Source organism: Bubalus bubalis, chromosome 3, assembly GCF_019923935.1.
Source record: "Bubalus bubalis isolate 160015118507 breed Murrah chromosome 3, NDDB_SH_1, whole genome shotgun sequence".
Lineage (NCBI taxonomy): Eukaryota > Metazoa > Chordata > Mammalia > Artiodactyla > Bovidae > Bubalus > Bubalus bubalis.
The window spans coordinates 113,953,761-113,976,155 of record NC_059159.1 but is presented as its reverse complement, the minus strand read 5'-3'; the positions used below and the strand labels follow the sequence as shown (position 1 = coordinate 113,976,155).

The window sequence follows — 22,395 nt, the reverse complement described above, 5'->3', positions numbered from 1 at the left end:
GGACACCCATCTTGATTGAGAGACTGGCTTCTGGCCATGTCACCCAACTAAGAGAGCATTCCATTCATAATTAAGTGGAGCTAACTCCCAATGGATAGTTTCTCTATTTGTCCTGAGTTTATTTCCTATCTCCAAGGATATTTCTGAAGCTACTCCTTAAGGACTGGCTGCAGGGCTTAATTTATGTCTGTTTGTCCTGGAGCCTTAATTCCTCCTCTCATGCAGATTTAACTTGAGAACTTCAGCCTTTCAAAATGGCCCATCCAGGTAAGCTCTGCCACGGCTGATCCAGGTAGGCCAGCCATGGGCCTCTGACTATCACAAGACTCTCTGACTTATATTATACAGAGTTTTAAGATCTGTCACGTGCACCAAATATGCTTATTTTTGCTACTCCCACGATTCCACACAGACTAAAATTTGCCTGCCATCTGAAACCTCCTCTTACTACTGACCAATTCCATCACTGGGGGTCCCTCTGTGCTATTATTCCTCCCAGTCCAAAAGATACGAAGCTTGCACTGTTACCCCCAGAGAGATGAGCACAGACAGTAGAGCCCTCAGGGTTCCCTGGGATCCTTGGAAAAGCCATCCCAGCGCTAGGATGATCTGGGACTTGGCTCTCAGGGTGGAAGATGTCTCACTGTGTACTCTGACTCTCCCACTAAGAATTCTCATGAAGTTAAAGCCAGGAAGAACAACCCTGTTGACGATGCCAAGATCTGAAATAGCCAAAGATAAGGATTAGGCTATTTCCCAGGAATCCATGGACTTTAGAATACACACACACATATGACTCATCAATCCTGGATGTCTCCTTTATATCCTTTATATATTCCCCTATAGAATTTACTATGCACTGTTAGCCTTCCCTTTTGACTGGGTAGTAGAATTTTTTGTCATGTTTCTCTAGCGTTCAGATTTAATTTTATATACATTGCTGGCTCATAATATACTTCAGGATTTGATCAATATTTAATGATTATTTATATAGAGCCAACACCATGTTATGTGCTACAGAATAATTAAGACTTTTACAAGGAGAAAAAAGACGGAAAAACTTAACTACACTCAGCCTCTTAGGATGTGGGGCAAAATACAATTGGAGTCAACAAACTGAAATATCAGAGTGACTATGCCTATACCTGTATTTCCAGAGTGAGGTACTGTGCAAGTGACATCTGAGATGTACCTTGAAGAAGAGAATTTCCAGAAGAACACGGAGTCAGGTGAACATTCCAGGTGGAAAGACTGGCACAGAAACAGGAAAGGATTGCGTATAGGATCTGGGGAATAATGGGAAGTCCAGTTTGGCTTTGTTAAGGGACAGAGCAAAGGAAAAAAAAGGGACGGGAAAAGTATTTTGAGAAAAGTAGATAGCAGCCTTTAAAAGCCCAGACGAAGAATCTGTTTAAATGCAGAAGGTAAATGGGGGCTAATGGTGACTTTTGAACAGGTAAATGGCATCATCAAAATTAAGCCTTAAGACCATCCTCTTCGATCGCAAGCTCAACCCCTTCATCCTTAGTAACTAGACTTCATTTGCACCAGCTGGTTTCTGTTCCTCTAGGGACCTTGCATTGTTGTCGCCTCTGCGTGGACCTCACCCCAGCCTAGACCTCCGGGTAGCCAGCTTCTTATTCAGATCTCTGCATAAGTGCTCCCTACTTAATGAAGCTCCCTAACTAGCCTATCTAAAGGAGTCCTCCCATCCTCAAGCACTTGAGGCTCCCTAACTAGCCTATCTAAAGGAGTCCTCCCATCCTCAGGCACTTGAGACTCTACCAATGTATTCTGCTTTCCAACAGCAACTTATCATTTGAAATTATTTTACGTCATAACTGCCTTATAGGTTGGCTCCTTCCACTAACTATAAGCTCCATGTGAGCAGCTGCTGCTGCTAAGTCATGTCAGTCGTGTCCGACTCTGTGCAACCCCATAGATAGCAGCCCACCAGGCTCCCATCCCTGGGATTCTCCAGGCAAGAATACTGGAGTGGGTTGCCATTTCCTTCTCCAGTGCATGAAAGTTAAAAGTCAAAGTGAAGTCGCTTAGTCGTGTCCGACTCTTTGCAACCCCATGGACTGTAGCCCACCAGGCTCCTCCGTCCATGGGATTTCCCAGGCAAGAGCACTGGAGTGGGGTGCCACTGCCGTCTCCCATGTGAGCAGACATCTTACTAAAGACAGATATAGTAGGACTGGATCTATTAAAATGGCTGTTAAACAATAGGTACTCAATAACTATTTTTTAGCAGCTTTACTGGGATAAAATTCAAATACCATACATTCATCAAAGTATACTATTCAATGATTTTTAGTACAGTTACATAGCTGTGTAAAAATCACCACATTCAATTTTAGAACATTTTCATCACCCCCAAAGAAACCCCAAACCCATTAGTAGTACCCCCCCCCACCACCACCAATTCCTCACTGCTCCAGTCCTAGATGACCACTAATCTACTTTCTTTCTCTGTAGATTTGTCTACTCTGGACATTTCGTATAAACAGAATCCTACACGCATGGACTTTTGTGACTGGCTCTTTTCACTTAGCCAGGGAAAATGTTTTCAAGGTTCATCCACGTTGTAGCTGTATTAGTTCTTAGTCACCCAGTCATATCAGACTCCTTGCTAATCCATGGACTGGAGCCCACCAGGCTTCTCTGTCCATGGGGTTTCCCAGGCAAGAATACTGGAGTGGGTTGCCATTTCCAACTCCAGGGGATCTTCCAGGTCCAGGGATCGAACCTGCGTCTCCTGTGTCTCCTATATTGCAGATGGATTCTTTACCCAATGAGCCAACAGGGAAGCTGTATTAGTACTTCATTCATTTTTATTGCAGAATATTCCATGTAAGGAAACACTATGTTTTGTTTGTCCATTCATCAGTTGATAGACATTTGGGTTGTTTCCATTTTTCTGGCTCCAGTGAATAATGCTGCCATGGACTTTTGTCTATAAGTTTTTGTGTAAACAAATGTTTCATTTCCCCTGAATGTATACTTAGGGGTGGAATTGTTGGATCATATGGTACGTCTACTAATACATTTAACCTTTTAAGGAACTGCTAGATTGTCTTCCCACAGTGGTTGCAACACTTTGCATTTCTACCAATAGCATATGAGAATTCCAATTTTTCCACATCCTTGCCAACACTTGTGATTATCTGTCTTTCTGATTATAGCAGTCCAATTGAGTACGATGTGAATTAGTATCTCATTGTGGTTTTGATTTGCATTTCCCTAATGACTAATGATGCTGAGCATCTTCTCATGTGCTTATTGGAGACGTGTCTATTCACATCTTTTGTGCCCATTTTTAACTGGGTTATTTGTCTTTTAGTATTGAGTGTAGGTGTTCCTTATATATTCTGGATACAAGTCTCTCATCAGATGTGATTTGCAAATATTTTCTCCCATTCTGTGGGTTGTCTTTTGATTTTCTTAATGATATCCTTCAATAACTATTTTTAAAATAAAACAATGAATAAAACTAACCCTTTAAGACAGGAAAGGAGAAGGCAATGGCACCCCACTCTAGTACTCTTGCCTGGAGAATCCCATGGATGGAGAAGCCTGGTGGGCTGCAGTCCATGCGGTCGCTAAGAGTCGGACACAACTGAGCGACTTCACTTTCACTTTTCACTTTCATGCATTGGAGAAGGAAATGGCAACCCACTCCAGTGTTCTTGCCTGGAGAATCCCAGGGACGGGGGAGCCTGGTGGGCTGCCATCTATGGGGTCACACAGAGTCGGACATGACTGAAGTGACTTAGCAGCAGAAGACAGGAGAAAAAAAAAAACAACGACAACCTGTGACCAGTGCATAAGTATGTGGAAAATTCGTGGCAGGGCAGGACCTAGAGGAGAATTCAAGTCACCTGTTTTCATCCCTGAGTTTTGTTTACTGATTCTCAGCATTGTCCAACCAGCCCAGAAGCAATGACATTATCCTATCATGAGTCAAACAATGCAGCATTTAGTAAACTGGCTCCTGAGCACCAAACAAGTGGAAAGACACCCCAAGGTTAAAAAAAATAAAGAGAAAAGGTTTTGCTGGAAACTAGGCTATAATAAATCTTAAATGGCCTACAATTTAGTTTTCTCTTGAAAAACTGAAATTGATGAATGGGTTCCACACACATACAGGGGAAAAAAAAAAAACAAAAAACATTAAATGCACCTAGAATAGGCCCAGGATGAGTAAGCGGCAAACTTCTAAACTTGTAGTTATGGATATACACTTACAAGATTAAAGGTCCTGAAACTGTCTTCCCCGCCTGCACTGCATTCAAACTCGTAAGCACTGCCCAGTTTTATTATGGTTGAGAAACTTCAACTAGTGAAAACAAGGTACAAGCCTGGGAACATTGATATGGAGAGAACTGGTATATTTTTACAGCTGTAAGAGCTTCTCAGAGTAGAAAAATGCCAGGCCTTAAGTACTTATTACAAAAATATCAGCCTTTAAGTACTCAGGGAAAATATATATGAGATATATATTTGTGTGTGTGTACACATACATGCACACTGGGAAAGGCATCAGGGAAGGACTTGTTTTTAATAAATCTTAACCAGTTTCAATGATGGCAGGGTATCCACAAAGCAATTTGCCCAGGAAAGAATTAACCCCTTAGATGATGCACAGACAGGGCTTCCCAGGTGGCTCAGCAGTGAAGAATCCACCTGCCAATGCAAAAGCCACAGGAGACATGGGTTCAATCCCTGGGTTAGGAATATCTCCTGGAGGAGGAAATGGCAACCCACTCAGGTATTCTTGCTGGGATAATCCCATGGACAGAGGAGCCTCATGGGCTACAGTCCTTGGGTCACAGAGTCGGACACAACTGAGCATGCACGCATAATGCACAGAACATTCAACTAGAAACTTCATGCTTCTTGTATGATGCTAACCCTAACCTGACAATCTGATTCACATATAAATGCAAACAAGATTAATCTAAGATTGTAGAGAGCAATCTAAAAATATTATACATTATACCGAGAGCAAATTATAAATAAGTTTAAAAACACATTTCAAAATATATCCATATTCTTATAAGGCAGTAAAGTTAAACTAGGAATACATAAAAGATACATAGTTTCATTATACTATATAATTATGTAAAGGGCAGACTACATGATGTGAATAAATTATAGGTATAATTATTTATTATAATGGAAAGTAGTGTACCTGACAACTAAAAGGTAAAGGCAAACATAAAATGTGGCATCGTATAAAACATTTTAAAATCACCCTTAAATATTATTCCTGGCTTCACATTCTTTGTTTACAACCTTCCCTCCATATTCAGTGCTCAACACAATCTTCAGTTTTTAAATCAAATATGGAAAGGTTCATTTGAGAGTTGAAAGCAATCACTCATGTGTCTGTCTGTATCCCTTAAGTTGACATGGACCTGCAGTGCAAATAGTAATGCACAGATGTGTAAAGTAGAGATAATACCTAAATTTACCAAAGGAGAACTGAAGTATGGGGCAGACTTCATGTTTATCTGCCTAGTGGGTACACCAGCACGAAATACTTGGAAACCTTATCTTAACCAAGCTGATAACCCTGCTAATATCAGTCTCACAGTTTCCTGATTCCATCCAAGTCACTGGCCTTCACCTGTTCTCTACCTGGTCATCCCACCTTGGACCTTATCTTTATGCAGAATAGCTCTAGTCTATACAAACAAAATTACCCTCTGGGATGACTTCCATCTTTCCATCTCTATTCCTCTTACCAAACTGGCTTTCCATTTTCATTTTGAACTACAGCCTTTATAACTGCCCTATGCCTTTGGTTCACCAGTCCTATTTTGGCCCTGCCTGGACACTGTGGTCTATCATTTCAAAGATGGAATCCTTTGCATTCAAGAACCATTCATCCCCATCACCCCCAGCTTCCCACAGTCTCTTGTTCCTTTCTCTCTCACCCTAACACATTCTAACTCCCTGTTTTGTCCTTAACTAACCTCGGGTTCCGGAGAAGGCACTGGCACCCCACTCTAGTACTCTTGCCTGGAAAATCTCATGGACGGAGGAGTCTGGTGGGCTGCACTCCATGGGGTCGCAAAGAGTCGAACACGACTGAGCAACTTCACTTTCACTTTTCACTTTCATGCATTGGAGAAGGACATGGCAACCCACTTCAGTGTTCTTGCCTGGAGAATCCCAGGGACAGGGGAGCCTGGTGGGCTGCCGTCTGTGGGGTCTCACAGAGTCAGACACGACTGAAGTGATTTAGCAGCAGCAGCAACCTCAGGTTCCTGAGTATTAGTGACAAAAGCACAAAACAATGGAGGCTGGTTCATTTTCTCACCCTTTCTGTTAACCACTACTTACTGAGCAATAACTACATAAAAGCAGCTATTGCCATCGCTATTTGGCAACTGGCATTGGTCATTATCTCTTATCAGAATTTCCTAACAATGTTCCCAAACACTGAAGCACTGGGCCACTAATTTCACCCAGTTCCCCCTCTCTCTGCCGGTGGCCTTCACCTCTGAACTGATAATGAGATCCAGGCCATTGTCCACACACGCTCGCTTCCTTTCCTCCCCAACATGAACTCCCTATATTTCCATTCACCCTCATTCCTCTTTAGTCTCAAGGCACCCATGTTCCTCTTGCTTTCCAGATCCATTCCTCTCTAGGTATACCCATTACGCTTGCTGCCCCAAGTGCCCACTGTGCTTCTATGCCACCCACTGTGCTTGGTGCTGGGGACACAAATAGGAATGAGGCACAGCCCAGCTTTCCCAGCTAGTGGAAGAACAGATATGTAATTACACACCCACACACAAACACACACATTCAATCAGGCTGACCATATCATTTCTCTGCCAAACTCAGATATGTTTGAAAGTGAAGGGGATATTAAAAAAAAAAAATACTGAATGGAGGTAAACTGATTTACTACAGGCATAAACCAGTGCTCTCCCTTGCAAACTGTGGTATCAGTTCAGTTCAGTCCAGTCATTCAGTCATATCCAACTCTTTGTGACCCCATGGACTGCAGCACGCCAGGCTTCCCTATCCATCACCAACTCCCGGAGCTTACTCAAACTCATGTCCCTCGAGTTGGTAATGCAATCCAACCATCTCATCCTCTGTCATCCCCTTCTGCTCCTGCCTCAATCTTTCCCAACATCAGGGTCTTTTCAAATGAGTCAGTTCTTTGAATCAGGTGGTCAAAGTATTGGAGTTTCAGCTTCAGCATCAGTCCTTCCAATGAATATTCAGGACCAATTTCCTTTAGGACAGACTGGTGTATGGTCACACTAACTGCAACTTAGTATGGTACCTTCAATTATGCAGCCATTAAAGTGTGTGCAAAAGTATTCAGTAACATTGGAAAAGCCTCACGATATAATGTAAGTATATAGAAACTGAGCATAACTTGGCTTATAAAAACAAGATAAAACAATTGAGATTCACTGGGTATGTAATATGTGCCAGGCACCATTCTAACTACTTTTAACTAATCCTCACAGCAATTCTAGGAGGGAAATACTATTAGATCTTTTTCACACATGAAGAAAGTAAGACAGATGGGTGCCTCTTTAAGCATCTTTAAGATGCTTGCCTACGGTGCCCCAGCTAGGAAGTGGCAGTACTAGGATTCAAACCCTTTTAGTTCTATACCTATGATCCTAAATACTCCAGGACATTGATAAGAAAGAGATGAGGGGAGATGACGTAGGAGGGAGGGCAGATGCGCAGTGAAACGTCCCCTCACTATTCGGTCAGGCACTGGTGTTAAGAGCACGGGCACCATGTTTCAATTCTCATCACCTAGATTCTCTCTAGTGTAGCCCTCCGTGGCTTCATGACTGTGTCTTCAGGGCCTCCCCACCCTCTTCATCTACTCCCTATATCCCTTGCCCTCTACATGGAGACATTCCTTCGGGTTGTATTCTCAGCCCTCCTATCTTGTTTGCCTCACATCTTAGCATCCTGCATCCTTTCACAGCTTTACTTATACTGAGATGGCTGAGCGGCAGTCCTCACTCTCTCCTGCCCTAAATTCTCTCCTGGCTACTGTACATTCCCATCTGTATGACTCTCTGACTGACAACACTACAGCTGGACCTCCCATGTTGTTCCCCGAAAGGCTCCTGCAGGCTGTCCTCATGCCACAGATGACCCCCATGTTCCTGGTCCCAAGCTATCAACTCTTTCCTCTTCATCTTCTCACTCTTTCTCATCGTTCCCTTCCACTGGATTACTGAGCCACATTGAATCCACCTATACTAGAGCTTCCAAATCTATTCCTTCAGTTTTCCCAAGTTCTGTGTTTATAACAATAACTTTGCCCAACACAATACCTTCTCTGCCTCCTCCAGTTCATTATGCACACAGCTACCAGCGAATTCCCCACCAGGCAAGGCTGAACCATACTGCACTGCCTGAGACTGCATCAGTACTTGCCTTCCTTAGCAGTGGTTATGGATAAAAACATCCTAGGTCCCTGACAGCAGAGAGTATAGTATGGATTACATGGTAGATTCTCATGTGTTTTGAATCAATAGGGTGTTGCTTCCTTCTCAGGGATCTTCAATGTAATTCTTTATCTTCCTTGATCATGTTGAAACTCCCTAACCTAGGCATTTAAGGCTTTATATAATCTGATTTGTGGTGGATATTTTTCTTGTCCTACATGTCCTTGCCTTTATTAGTGGTGGCATCCTCTCTTCTTTTAGGAAACTGTCCTTCCTCAGTTGGTAGGGTGCCCACCCAATGTCAACATCTCCCTCACTTCAAGGGTGGACAAGTGACCCAAGCTAACTCACCAAAACACCACCACCCCCACAAACAAAGTGACTGGCCTGAAAATAGGGATATGACCCAATTGGGGAAGAACTGAAATCTTTTTCAGGGGTTAATTTCAAGACTGCATGAGAGAGGTACTATGAATCAAAAGAGCTCTACTGCTCATGGAAAGGGCCCAATTGAAAATGAAGCAAATACAGGGAAACAGATAAGAATCCAATGTTAGTACTGCCTCTGACTTTTCAGCTGGATAGACCCACAATCACTTTTCTGAAACTTGAATCTATATGTGTTTCAGAAATTCATAATTCTTCAGATGAGAAAAGTACAGTGGAGTGTAATATACACTCTATGTGGATCAAGGACAACATCCTCAAAATCAAACTCAGTCATAGATTTCTGCAATCAAACACATTAATGTCCTAATTGATGTCAGTTTAGGTCAGGGTAGGTTTTTGCCATGAAGAAAGTACAGATAAGATGAGGCTTGGCTGCAAAAAGTTTCAGCTTCTGCCTTTAGAACTTCACATAAAGGCATGCGGATCTGTTTAAACCAACAGATTTCCCTGCTCCCTTATCTGCCTGTTTATCGGTTTTATTTGAGCACTATGAGTTGGGTTTTTCACACATGTACTCAAAAGAGTCCCATCTGTATTCTTTATGGGCCTCTCTGTATTTCAGTTTTATTTCCCACTACTCTCCTACACATAACTCATATTTGAGTCAATCTTAAAAGACTATGTTTGATTGTCTATATAAAAATAAAATATCATGCAACCTCCACATTGCATATGCCTTATAAACCAAAGCTGTTCAACCAAGAGATGGGGAGCCCTGGCTGCTTGATGCTCTGGTCAGCTGTCCCAGCCCTACACCACCCTCCAAGGCTCTCAGGGGAAATGTGAGACTTTCCATGCAAAATGCTGGGCTGGATGAAGCACAAGCTGGAAACAAGATTGCCGAGAGAAATATCAATAACCTCAGATATGCAGATAACACCACTGTTATGGCAGAAAGCAAAGAAGAATTAGGAGCCTCTTGTTGAAGGTGAAAGAGGAGAGTGAAAAAGGTGACTTAAAACTCAACATTCAAAAAATGAAGATCATGGCATATGGTCCCATCACTTCATGGCAAATAGATGGGGAAACAATTGAAACAGTGAGAGACTTTATTTTCTTGGGCTCCAAAATCACTGTAGATGGTGACTGCTGTCATGAAATTAAAAGACACTTGTTCCTTGGAAGAAAAGCTATGATAAACCTAGACAGCGTATTAAAAAGCAGAGACACTGCCAACAAAGCCCCATCTAGTCAAAGCTGTGGTTTTTCCAGTAGTCATCTGTGGATGTGAGAACTGGACCATAAAGAAGGCTGAGCACTGAAGAATTGATGCTTTTGAACTGTGGTGTTAGAGAAGACTCTTGAGAGTCCCTGGACTGCAAGGAGATCAAACCAGTCAATCCTAAAGGAAATCAATCCTGAATATTCATTGGAAGGACTGATTCTGAAGCTCCAATACTTTGGCCAACTGTTGCGAAGAGCCAACTCATTAGAAAAGACCCTGATGCTGGGAAAGATTGAGGGCAGGAGGAGAAGGGGATGACAAAGGATGAGATAGTTGGATGGCATCACTGACTCAATGGACATGAGTTTGAGCAAGTTCCGGGAGATGGTGGAGGACAGGGAAGCTTAGCATGCTGCAGTCCACTCTCAAAGAGTTGGACATGACTGAGAGACTGAACAACAATGGGAGAGTCAGATGCCACACTGACTCCTCCCCATTTCTGTTTCCAGTAGATCCCCAGGGGCAATTACGAGAACCTGGAAATTCACCAGTGCTCCACTTGAGAAACTCCTAGTAACTCCTGCATTCTCTTACTTTTCCTCTGGAGCAGCCTCCATCTCCTTGGAGCCCTTATAGATCATATAATACTTCCTATGTCTGTCTTTATTTATATGTTCATATTTGTTCTTAGGGCACTCGATAACACAGCAATCCTGAGAGGTAGATGGGGCAGGTGCTCAGGTCCCCAACTTGAGGGTCAGGTTGATAAATAAACGGGAAAACCCTAGAGTTTCACTCAAACCTTCTGACTTAGTTTAGTTTTCTTTCTAGTCTCTTTTTCCTCCTAGGGTTAACTCAAATAGAAGAGTTTATTGGCCTGGATAGTTCCTTCTTGGTACACTTAGGTGGAGAGATGTAATCTGTTGAACTAGTGAGAATGTTGCACGCGCAACTACACTCTAGTCAGTTCAGTTGCTCAGTCATGTCTGACTGTTTGCAACCCTAAACTACGTGCAAATTTAATCCTGATAAAAATAAAAATTCATATACACAGCATATTCATAACATGAGCATCTATACGTGTTCATTTTTACTACCCAGGAAGTCAAAGTCAGCTTCTTTGTCATTTAATCCAACCTGAATTAGCCAAGTGATCAAATCCCGAGGCACAGAGATGTCTGCAGATACTTCAGCCTTGGGGAAAACCCAGACACTGCTTCGCATAACTTGAACCGACAACACAAATACCCCTCCCTGCCCAGGGGATGTTTCTGGGTCAGGACTCCCTCCCTTAACCAAAGAGTCAGACATGGCTGGACACTTTCCCAGCGCACTACCCTGCTTCTCTGGCTGACCTTTAAGGTTAGGACCTCTGGATATAAACTCATTAAAGATAGTCATAAGGCAAATTCAACTGCCTTGGGGCTCACAAAAATGCAGTGTTTCATTTCAAATAGACCCCGAAAATCCCAATGGCCACATACAGCCATTCCTAGCCTATGAGGTTAAAGCAACAGACCCACCATCAGCAGGCCAAGCGCTCTGAACTGCTTTTTCTTCTGAAAGGTTCTCCCACTCATGAGAACGACGCATGTGAGGGTGGATAGCAGAGGTCAGAGCTAAGGTTCTTGGGTGTGGAAATCAGAGCCGAGGTCCTGGCCTGGTGCAAAGCCAGATGCATCCATCACACAGGGATCACTCTGGGACTCCCACATCCATTTACAAAGGCCTAAGGATATAACTCGGAGACGGCAATGGCACCCCACTCCAGTACTCTTGCCTGGAAAATCCCATGGATGGAGGAGCCTGGTAGGCTGTAGTCCATGGGGTCGCTAAGAGTCGGACAAGACTGAGCGACTTCCCTTTCACTTTTCATTTCATGCATTGGAGAAGGCAATGGCAACCCACTCTAGTGTTCTTGCCTGGAGAATCCCAGGGACGGGGGAGCCTGGTGGGCTTCCGTCAATGGGGTCGCACAGAGTTGGACACGACTGAAGCGACTTAGCAGCAGCAGCAGCAAGGATATAACTAGGGGAGCACAGTGCACTCCCATACAACCCACCAGACTATCCCTGTCCCCTATTTCTGATGCCATCCATAAGCACTGGGCACTCACCCTCCACTGTTTAGCATCCCACATTATTCACAGGTCAAAACTAACCAAGAAAGTGAGAGACCTTCAGGACATTGCTGAACAAGGTTCTTCCTGCTAAAGCATCCTGTCCTGCTGATTTGGAAAATGGTTCTTGTCACCTTTCTCATGCAAACCACATTCAGAATTAAGTGAAATAGGAATTCATATATGATCTCTCATAATGTACCAAGGCAAGTTGCTTTATAAAATAATCTGTCTTCAGATTATTTTTTGTCCCTTTTTTCCATGTCCAGTGAGCTTATCCTATATTATTTAATGGATTATAGCAAAGATCAACCAGGGAGGGGAGCACTGCCATGGGAAATCAGCCAGAATTGTTTAGAACCCAGCAGAAAACTATTTTAAACTATTTCAAATTGTTAGTTGAAATGGAAAACCCATTTCCGTGTCTATAGAGCTCTGATTTAGCTTTTTTGACTCAGTCATCAAACATATTTTCCTGATCTTCAGTGTGTTGCATTTTCCATTATAAAAATGTCTTCCTTTTATCATACCTAAATAAAGTCTGAATCTCACTTACTTCAGATCCGGATTCAACAAACCTTCCAAAGCTACTTAACTATGTGCTGAGCAGTACAGAGCCGACTCCCTCTATTATCTCATTTATTCTTTTACAGATGAAGGAACAGGGGCTCCGTTAAGTTCACTGACTTTCCTGCTTTCCTAGACCTTGCAAGTGGCATCTGTAGAGTTTCCAAGTCTCTGCTCTCAATGGGACTGCCAGGTAAAACATTCTCCCCAGTATTACTCTCAGCTGGCTTTATCTTTCTGGAATCTTGCTCAAGATAAGTCACACTTTTTTTTTTTTTTTTGGCAGGGGGGTGGTAATCTGGTAATCTCAGTTTGGAATCAAGGATTAAAAGCACCTCACAGAAGGATAAATGCAGCTGGTGCACAGAGCAAACAATCTTTACAGAGGACCTTCTCTCTGGGTTTGAATACACAGAAGTTAATTCCTCCAGGTTTGTAGACTGCAGCCAAACAAAGGTTCACAATTAACATTATGTTGGGTCTTATTCCTTCATGTCTTTTACATCCTCTCACCACTACACTGCTAGCTAAAAACTAGGCCTCTTTTTTCCACCCCCGTGTGGGCCAACAGACAGATGTACCTACCCTCAGCCAGCCTAGCAGTGCTCATTATGATAAATATTGAGACTGCTTGGCGTTGGGTCTTGTAGGGGAAGAAATGCAGGACTTTCTAGAGCTGATGGTAATGCCAAGCAAAATATGATATATAATGACATGAAAACTACCACTAGTTACAGCATCATTTTAGAGTTTCGAGACATAACCATTCACAAAATACAAACATTATGTGAAAACCTACCAAAACAACTGCTATCTCTAGAACCAAAGCCAAGAAAAGCTTCATTATTGCTCCCTTCCAGGATGTCAAGCGTGTTCTTTTTGCCTGTTTGCTTACTTCTCCTGTGTTACTCTCCACGTACTATCTTTCTTGAACACAACAGGCCAGGTTTTCTGTAGAAATCTCCAGGCCAGAAATTTACCTATGGCTTTTTGTGGCTTTTAAATGCTAAGATGCTACACAAAACATGACACTGAACAGATATTCAAAACCAGATTGTTACTGTGGTACAAAGTCACTACCTTATTCACCTAAAATATTACACAGAAAGACCTCAAAAATACTACCAGGATATTAAATATCTATAGAAACAATAAAAGGCCTCAGTTCCAATCTGTGACACGAGGTGGGACCCCAAGCCCAAATGCTTAAAAACAGGGGCACATTCTAGAGACATTTGCAGATTAGTTACTGCCCTCAACTGAACCACAGCTGGCTTACTGATATAAAGAAAGGACAACAAAAGGATGGCCCTTACAGTGCAATGATATTGCTTGTGTGAACTCAATTTATCACCTTCAAGACTTAGACCTTTGATCTACAGAGGAAATGCTTTTCACTGTAAGAATTGTTTTTACACTGGTTAGGGCATCAGTTCAAGGAGTCCTCTGTCACCCCTGTAAGCTCTCAATTTCCTCATTGGCATTGTAAAAACCACAATAAACCACATTTGGTGTTACTTGAATGTAAATTTTCTTAGTATTACCTTTTAAATGAAAATCCACAGATCTTCACTATAAAGCCCTTTGTAAAAAGTCAGGCAAGGTTGCAGGATACTGCAATGTTTGGTTATTCAAAAATGAGTTCTGTGACAATTTCTTCTCCCCCATTCTGCCAGGTTCCAAATGTGTAAGTTCTACTGAATGAGTTTATTTTGATACAGATCTTTCCACTTTCATAATTCCTGAAGCTGCTTAGGTTCAAGAAGTCCAGGTCGGTTGAAATTAAGTATCTGTGTATTAAGCCTGGACATTTGCTTTCCGTCTACTGGGTCACTAAATCAGAATTCAGGGAAATGGGGATTTTACTTTCTTCCGCTTCCTTTCATCCTCACAGGCAAGCGTAGGCCTGGACCAGACAGTCCTAGATCTGATTCACACCCTTGTACTGTCTAGATAGGTGACCTGTGTGGGTAACTTCTCCAGAATATTGGTTTCCCTGTTGCTGTAAGTGACGTAATATCCAACAAAAATGGTTGTTCTGTGGATTATGAAGTAAGTGTATGGTCAAGAACTATTCTTCCAAATATGCCTTTTTTTTATGGGAGATGCCCAGTGTTAGCGGAACCTGAAAGATGCATCTGGAAAGATAATTAACATGACTACTTTTATTATTAGCTTTTCCTTTTAAATTCCCCAGGTTACATGCAGCACCCCCCAACTTCAAGCTCATGTAAAAAAGATTTGAATAGACTTAATGTTTTCTTCCATAAGAAGAAGATAGAAGAAGCAGGTAGAATCCCAACAAGCCATTAGGATGAAACTCTCCTGAAAATGACAAGCACTCAGACAAAAAATATCTGGCTGGCTGTGGCTTCCTTTCCGGTATGTGTTAGACCGGGGGACGAGAAATACAGACCATGCCCCTTGCCTTGGTCTCAGCCCTCCACCAGACTGGTTTCTCCAGAATATGTCCACTCTCTGGCCCCTCAAACAGCAGCAAGATCCCCCCACCTGGCCCCCTCCTGCTCCTCCGAAGCCCCAATGCTCCTGCTAGATGCAGTAACAGCAGCTTTGCCTGCTCTGGATGCTGCGTCCCCCAGGCAGCCCAGAGTACCCATGCTGGAGGACATGTTCCTGGCCATGGAGTTCCATAGCATCAGAAACCAACAGTCTGTGCTCTTCTGCTCCAGTGGCCCCAGCCGGCATCTTCCTCTCCCCTCATCCAGGCAGAGCACGCGGGGCGCGTGCAGCCAGAGCAGTCCCAGCAGCGCGTGTGCTGTGAGGGCGCCTCTATCACCCTCGCCTCCCTCCCCCATTAGAGTCTCATCAGAGTCAGACCAGCGCCACTCCTCGGGCCAGGCCAGGGGAAGCGAGTGGGAGGGGTGTAAGGCTGGGGGAGCACTTTCTGGGACCTGCTTCCACTGCCCCTTCCACCCATTTCTTGCAGGAAAGAGAGCGAGGAAGCCAAGCCCGGAGGTACCTCCAAATCTGTAGTGCTTCCAATCATTCCCATAACGTCCCTCAATTCCGAGTCCCCAGCGGGGCAACTCCTTCCAAAGCACCTCACGAAAACCCGCGCCACCGCCGCCTCCGGGTCCCGCACGTAACTCCCAGAGGGAAGACCCACTGTTTTCCAAAGCAGAACCAGGTCAGTGGTCTCGGAAGTTTGACACCTCCCACTTCGACTCTCCATCTAGAAGCCCCCACGCTTATCCAGTTTGAGAGGGGAAGCCAGAAGGTCTCCCCACAAGTCTTCGCTCACGCCGGGTCCGGCCGCCTCCTCTCTCTCCTTTCTCGAGTCTAGCTCCAGCCCTCCACTCCTCTGGCGCCTTCACTGAGTGACCAGAGGTTCTCTCGCTCCTAAAAGAGGAAACTTCTTTTCAGGGCTAAATTCAGGTCCGAGAAGGAAAGGCTTTCCCTTCTTTGCCTCCCCTCTTATCCCGGCTCTCAGAAACCACAGGGAGCCGGCACCAGGGGCGTGCTTACCCTCTAACCCCTAAAAGAGTCCACTGCTCCCCGACTTTCCACTGCAAAAGTCCGGTCGGGTCTGAAACTACTTATGTACCCTCGTGATCCTTCCAGAGACCCTACCTGTCCCTCCTGATTTGCAAGAAACAAGTAAACAAAACACAAATCGTAGCAACTTTGGAGAGCGAGTGTGTGTGTGTGTGTGTGTGTGTGTGTGTGAGTGCGAAAGAGGAGAGAGAGAGCATCGCAGAAGAGTTAGGGCAACAGCTGCAAGAACACATCTGGAAGAGGGGGAGGGGACAGGCGAGGAAGGGACAAGCGCGAGGTCGTGGGGGACTCCCCCCATTCCCCCGCCCTCGCAGCTTCAGGGCCGAGAACCCGGCCAGCTAGTGGTTACCTGTCCTATGTTGATGAATCCGTACTTGCTGGCTATGCGGTTGGCCTCCGGGAAGCCGCCGGAGATTTTGACTGCCCAGTGGTTGGTGTAGACGCGCGTCCGGCACACGGGGAGCAGGCAACCCCCGAGCAGCGCCAGTACACAGAGCAGGTCCAGCCGTCCCGGGCAGCAGCAGCGGCTCCCCCAGCCCATGGCCCCGGCGCTTGGCTGCTGCTTCGATCGCTCGCTTGCTCCGCTCTCTAAGCTGAGCGCACAACTAACTTCTTCGGCCTGGGCCGCCCGAGCGCGCAGCCCCCGGCCGCCGCGGCTCGCAGCCCTGGGAGATCGACAGGAGGCGGCGAGCCCCGGCAGGGAGCTGAGCAGCGAGCCTCGCACCCACTCCTAGACCATCCCTGGGGCTCCGGGGACCTGTGCTTCCAGCTCTACGGCCCGCGGGGCGGTCGGCCGGCGCTCCCCGGCTCCGGCGCAGGAGGCGGCTGAGTGGGGCGGGCGCCCTCCCGCAGTTGGGTCTCGCCGGGCTCGGCTCCCGGACTCTCCGACTCGCCCTCGCTCCTCCCGGGGCCCCCGAGCGCGGCGGAGGCGGCGGTGCAGGCAGCGGCTGGGCGCCCCCTCTGCTGGCCCGGGCTCCGAGCGCTCGCTAGCTCGCTCCCCGCGCTCCCTCCGGCTCTGAGCAGCGCGCTGGGAGTGTAAGTTGCAATGGCAGCAGCGCCTGCTCTGCATAAATGACTCCCCCCGCCCCCCTCTATACCCCTCCTTCCCCACATCTCCCTCCTCCTCTCCCTCCTCCGCCCGCCCGAAAGCGGCCACGGTGAGGCGCCAACCAGGTCCTAGCGCCGCTGGGTTCTTCGGGCTGTAACCTATAGGGTCCAGAGCCGCAAAAGCGAGTCTTTCCAAAGGGCTGAGAGCAGAGCTCCGGTGTGGGGGTTTTACCCTCTTCTCTCCTCTCCCTTCTGGATTTGTATTAATTTACCGCCACTTCCCGAAAGACTAAAGAGATTTACAAGCTGGTTCTGGTCAAGCGGCCCCAAGATTCATTCATCCTAGCTCTGAACCTCCTTAAACAAGTAAGTATTTAAGGAGGTCACTTGCGTGTCAATTGCCGAACAAATAGCCCGAGATTTTCACTTCATTAATTCTTCATCCTTTTCAACAACTGTTTATTTCACAAAATCTGCTCCCGGGAGAAGCTACCACACAGGACAGTAAGGCGCATCGACTCTTGCAAAAGCCAATTACTGGCAATTCCAAAGCCGAGTGTGTTGCCTGCTGACTTTCGAAATCCGTGCTTCCTATACTAGGCAACACCACGGGAGAGTAAAATTTCAGTCGCGGAATTGGGGAAAGATGTTTCTGTGACTATTTGGTATGAAAGTGGATGGGCCAAGGGAATAACTTCATTCATTCGTTCCACTGAGTCTGATGAGAACTTCTTTTTCTCCACCAAGGGAAAAGTTTTGCAACTTTTCCAAGAACGACCCTGTAACAGTGTTGAGTTCGATATAAACAGGACCACAGAGGAATTTCGAATGAAATAAATGTGTGGCTGCGCCGCCTTCATCACTGTATCTTGCACTGTGACTGCAGCAGGCAGGAAGAAGCTCCGATTTACCCGCTTCTGCTGAAGAACCTCCCCGCCTTTTCTGGCACAGAACGATTTCTTGTGAAAAGAAAATATACTCCTTATGAAATAATTCAACTGACCTTTAAAGTATTCACTATACCTCTAACCCGCTCCCCGCCCCCCCACCCCCGCCTTCACCCTTGCTCTCTCCTCTTCCCATCCCCCATTGTCTTTCTTAACTGTATTTGAAGGTAATTAACACATCACACCTTGGGTAATGATTCTTTTATATGCCTAGGGCTTCACTTTTCTTCCTCCTCCCCTCAGCGGAACCAAAGCTGCAGAATCAAAACATGCAAATTTTATAAAACTCATAGTTAAAATCATAAAAATATCATCATTTTATGATTTTACATATTGTATAAAGTATGCCATATTAAATATTTAATCTTGAAAATAAACCCACCAAATGACTTTATTCCCACTCTACTGAAGAAGTGGAAGATCAGAAGAACTAAATCATTTGCAGAAAGGCATGTATTTTAGTTATTTACTTATTTGACTGGTTAGACACATATCTTTTCAACACCTAGAATGTGCCAGGCATTGTGCTGGATACCTGCGAAAGAGGAGGAAGGGGAAGATGGGGGGGCAACAAGGACTAGTGCATTTCAGACTCTGACTAACTCTAGAGTAAATGTGGTTTGTTGCTGTTGTTTATAGGTGGTAAAGCATAAGTACTATGCTTGGGCTTTAGAGTTTTGATATAGCCTCCTTACTGGCTAGCCCCTTTGCACGTTCCCTCTTCAACCTGGAGCCTAGAAAGTTTACAAACTGTTAGTTCAGTTCAGTCGCTCAGTCGTGTCCGACTCTTTGCAACCCCATGAATCGCAGCACGCCAGGCCTCCCTGTCCATCACCAACTCCAGGAGTTCACTCAGACTCACGTCCATCAAGTCAGTGATGCCATCCAGCCATCTCATCCTCTGTCGTCCCCTTCTCCTCTTGCCCCCAATCCCTCCCAGCATCAGAGTTTTTTCCAATGAGTCAACTCTTCGCATGAGGTGGCCAAAGTACTGGAGTTTCAGCTTTAGCATCAGTCCTTCCAAAGAAATTCCAGGGCTGATCTCCTTCAGAATGGACTGGTTGGATCTCCTTGCAGTCCAAGGGACTCTCAAGAGTCTTCTCCAACACCACACACAGTTCAAAAGCATCAATTCTTTGGCACTCAGCCTTCTTCACAGTCCAACTCTCACATCCATACATGACCACAGGAAAAACCATAGACTTGACTAGATGGACCTTTGTTGGCAAAGTAATGTCTCTGCTTTTGAATATGCTATCTAGGTTGGTCATAACTTTCCTTCCAAGGAGTAAGCATCTTTTAATTTCATGGCTGCAGTCACCATCTGCAGTGATTTTCGAGCCCCCCAAAATAAAGTCTGACACTGTTTCCACTGTTTCCCCATCTATTTCCCATGAAGTGATGGGACCAGATGCCATGATCTTAGTTTTCTGAATGTTGAGCTTTAAGCCAACTTTTCCACTCTTCACTTTCACTTTCATCAAGAGGCTTTTGAGTTCCTCTTCACTTTCTGCCATAAGGGTGGTGTCATCTGCATATCTGAGGTTATTGATATTTCTCCTGGCAATCTTGATTCCAGCTTGTGCTTCTTCTAGTCCAGTGTTTCTCATGATGTACTCTGCATATAAGTTAAATAAGCAGGGTGACAATATACAGCCTTGACGTACTCCTTTTCCTTTTTGGAACCAGTCTGTTGTTCTATGTCCAGTTCTAACTGTTGCTTCCTGACCTGTATACAAATTTCTCAAGAGGCAGGTCAGGTGGTCTGGCATTCCCATCTCTTTCAGAATTTTCCAGTTTATTGTGATCCACACAGTCAAAGGCTTTGGCATAGTCAATAAAACAGAAATAGATGCTTTTCTGGAACTCTCTTGCTTTTTCCATGATCCAGCCGATGTTGGCAATTTGATCTCTGGTTCCTCTGCCTTTTCTAAAACCAGCTTGAACATCTGGAAGTTCACGGTTCACATATTGCTGAAGCCTGGCTTGGAGAATTTTGAGCATTACTTTACTAGCGTGTGAGATGAGTGCAATTGTGCGGTAGTTTGAGCATTCTTTGGCATTGCCTTTCTTTGGGATTGGAATGAAAACTGACCTTTTCCAGTCCTGTGGCCACTGCTGAGTTTCCCAAATTTGCTTGCATATTGAGTGCAGCACTTTCACAGCATCATCTTTCAGGATTTGGAATAGCTCAACTGGAATTCCATCACCTCCACTAGCTTTGTTCGTAGTGATGCTTTCTAAGGCCCACTTGACTTCACATTCCAGGATGTCTGGCTCTAGGTGAGTGATCACACCATCGTGATTATCTGGGTCATGAAGATCTTTTTTGTACAGTTCTTCTGTGTATTCTTGCCATCTCTTGTTAATATCTTCTGCTTCTGTTAGGTCCATACCATTTGCCACCCAGACCACCTGTATCTATTCATAAGGACATTGGATTATTCCTCTAGAAAACTGATGGGTTTCACATGGGATGGGAAGACCTCAGTCAAAATCCAATATATGCCAGTCAGCCTTGCTTTCTTTCTTTCAGAAAGGAAGGCATTTGCTGTTGGATGGACTGAGAGCCTGTCTGGTGATGACCCAGAGGAGGATGGCCACTGTGGGGACAATATAAACTACTTCAGGACTTGAGTTTGTAGCATGGGCTGTAGGTTTCTCTGGGACTCTGGCGCCATTATTGTTTAGAACAGCAAAGGCAGCCTCCAAATGCTGCTCTTTGTAAGTTGTGTTGCCTCTGGGCTTCACCTTCTGAAGATAATGGGGAGCTGCTTCTGCACCAAGTCTCCTGAGGCCTGGAGGGTGTTTCCTAAGAGGGGCAAATTACTCATTGACATTTTTTTCTCCATGTTGTGTTTCTCTTTTTCTTTCCACTAACACCCTTGCCTTCTGTGAGTGTGCCCTGCCTGGCACACACACATACAGCATTCACTGCACCAAGCATGAGAGAGAATTGGAAAGGCAGGTAGGAAACGGGTAAACCACTTTTCTGCTTTGTAAACCAATCCCTGGGCCAGCATTTAGCTGACTCAAAGGGTATATTCTTCCATTTGTATGCATATATACTTAGAAGGGAAAACTCGAGCTCTGTTTTTAAAAAATACAGACTTGGAGCCCCCATTCATCTGTCAAATCAAGCATATGAATGTAGATTCATTTATCTTGTTGTCCATGGCTTTCATGGTTATGTTCCACTTCAGTTATGTGCGTTTTCTCAGAGAGTAGGATTCTCAAACCTAAATAATACCTAAGAAGCCCCTCTCCTACTGGTGCACAAGCACACACCGCTTCCTGCTTTGGGATCTACCTTAATGAACTCATTAACTTCCTTGATTAGAGCCAGTTGGCCAGAATGAAGCTTCCAAATAAGGATCAATAGCTGCAGCAAAAAAAGAAAATCACCTTCTTTGATGACCTTCAGCTCTGCTGGTTATCCAACTCAGCCCTATTTTCAATGCCTCAGTAGCCAAAAGAACAAGGTACCAACGAAATAGTAGTGGTTAGAGTACAACCAGCACTAACACTGGAAAAAAAGCTGAAATCCAAGTCTTCCCCAAATGCTTTCTTTTTGTATGCTAAAAGTAGCACTCATGATCTGACCCTCCTCTCTCCCTCTGTAACATGCCATATGGCAGGAAACCGGCAGTTTTAAGTTCTACTCTGCCTGATACTTAGCAACATATTACTTGATAATGAGGCCCCACTAGTGTTTGGCCTCTCTGCCAAGGTCCTTCACAGCTCTTAACAGAAAAATTCAGTGAAATGAGATGAAGAGAAACCCAGGCAGTTTAGCACAAGGAGAAGTGAAAAAGTACTCCATGGGACTCATCTTAAAACTCTACAAATGGGAATTATTCTGAGAGGAGTCTGCCTTTTGAGACATCTCATTTCTTCCTCTGCTACCTCTTTTGTTGGAAAATGACCTTTAAGATCTCTTCCAACCTGAGACTCTGTGAATCAATGATAAATTGGTAATGGGCAGTTTGGAGCTGCCAAGAGGGAAAACTGTTCCTAGAAATTTCACTGTCCAGTAGAGGAGTCAGTAAATTTATGGGGATTCTAATCACTTTTCTAGTCGATCAAATTCAGAATCGGCAGTGAAAATTTGTCAAATTTCATAATGATAAT

General features: G+C 44.7%; 1 protein-coding gene across 6 annotated transcripts in view; it reads right to left on the bottom strand.

Annotated features, from left to right (window-relative positions):
* PCSK5 (proprotein convertase subtilisin/kexin type 5) overlaps positions 1-17,295 on the bottom strand; it is a 514,258-nt gene extending 496,963 nt beyond the window's left edge. For 4 of the 6 annotated variants that reach the window (XM_025281617.3, XM_025281619.3, XM_025281621.3 and 1 more), the window contains exon 1: positions 16,620-16,819. In XM_025281617.3, coding sequence (XP_025137402.3) covers positions 16,620-16,811 — 192 coding nt within the window. In that variant the 5' untranslated portion in view covers positions 16,812-16,819. Of the gene's footprint in view, positions 1-16,619 lie in introns of all 6 variants that reach the window. The other 2 variants (XM_025281624.3, XM_044939958.2) reach the window with 2 other exon arrangements.
* Between the last annotated feature and the right edge of the window lie 5,100 nt (positions 17,296-22,395).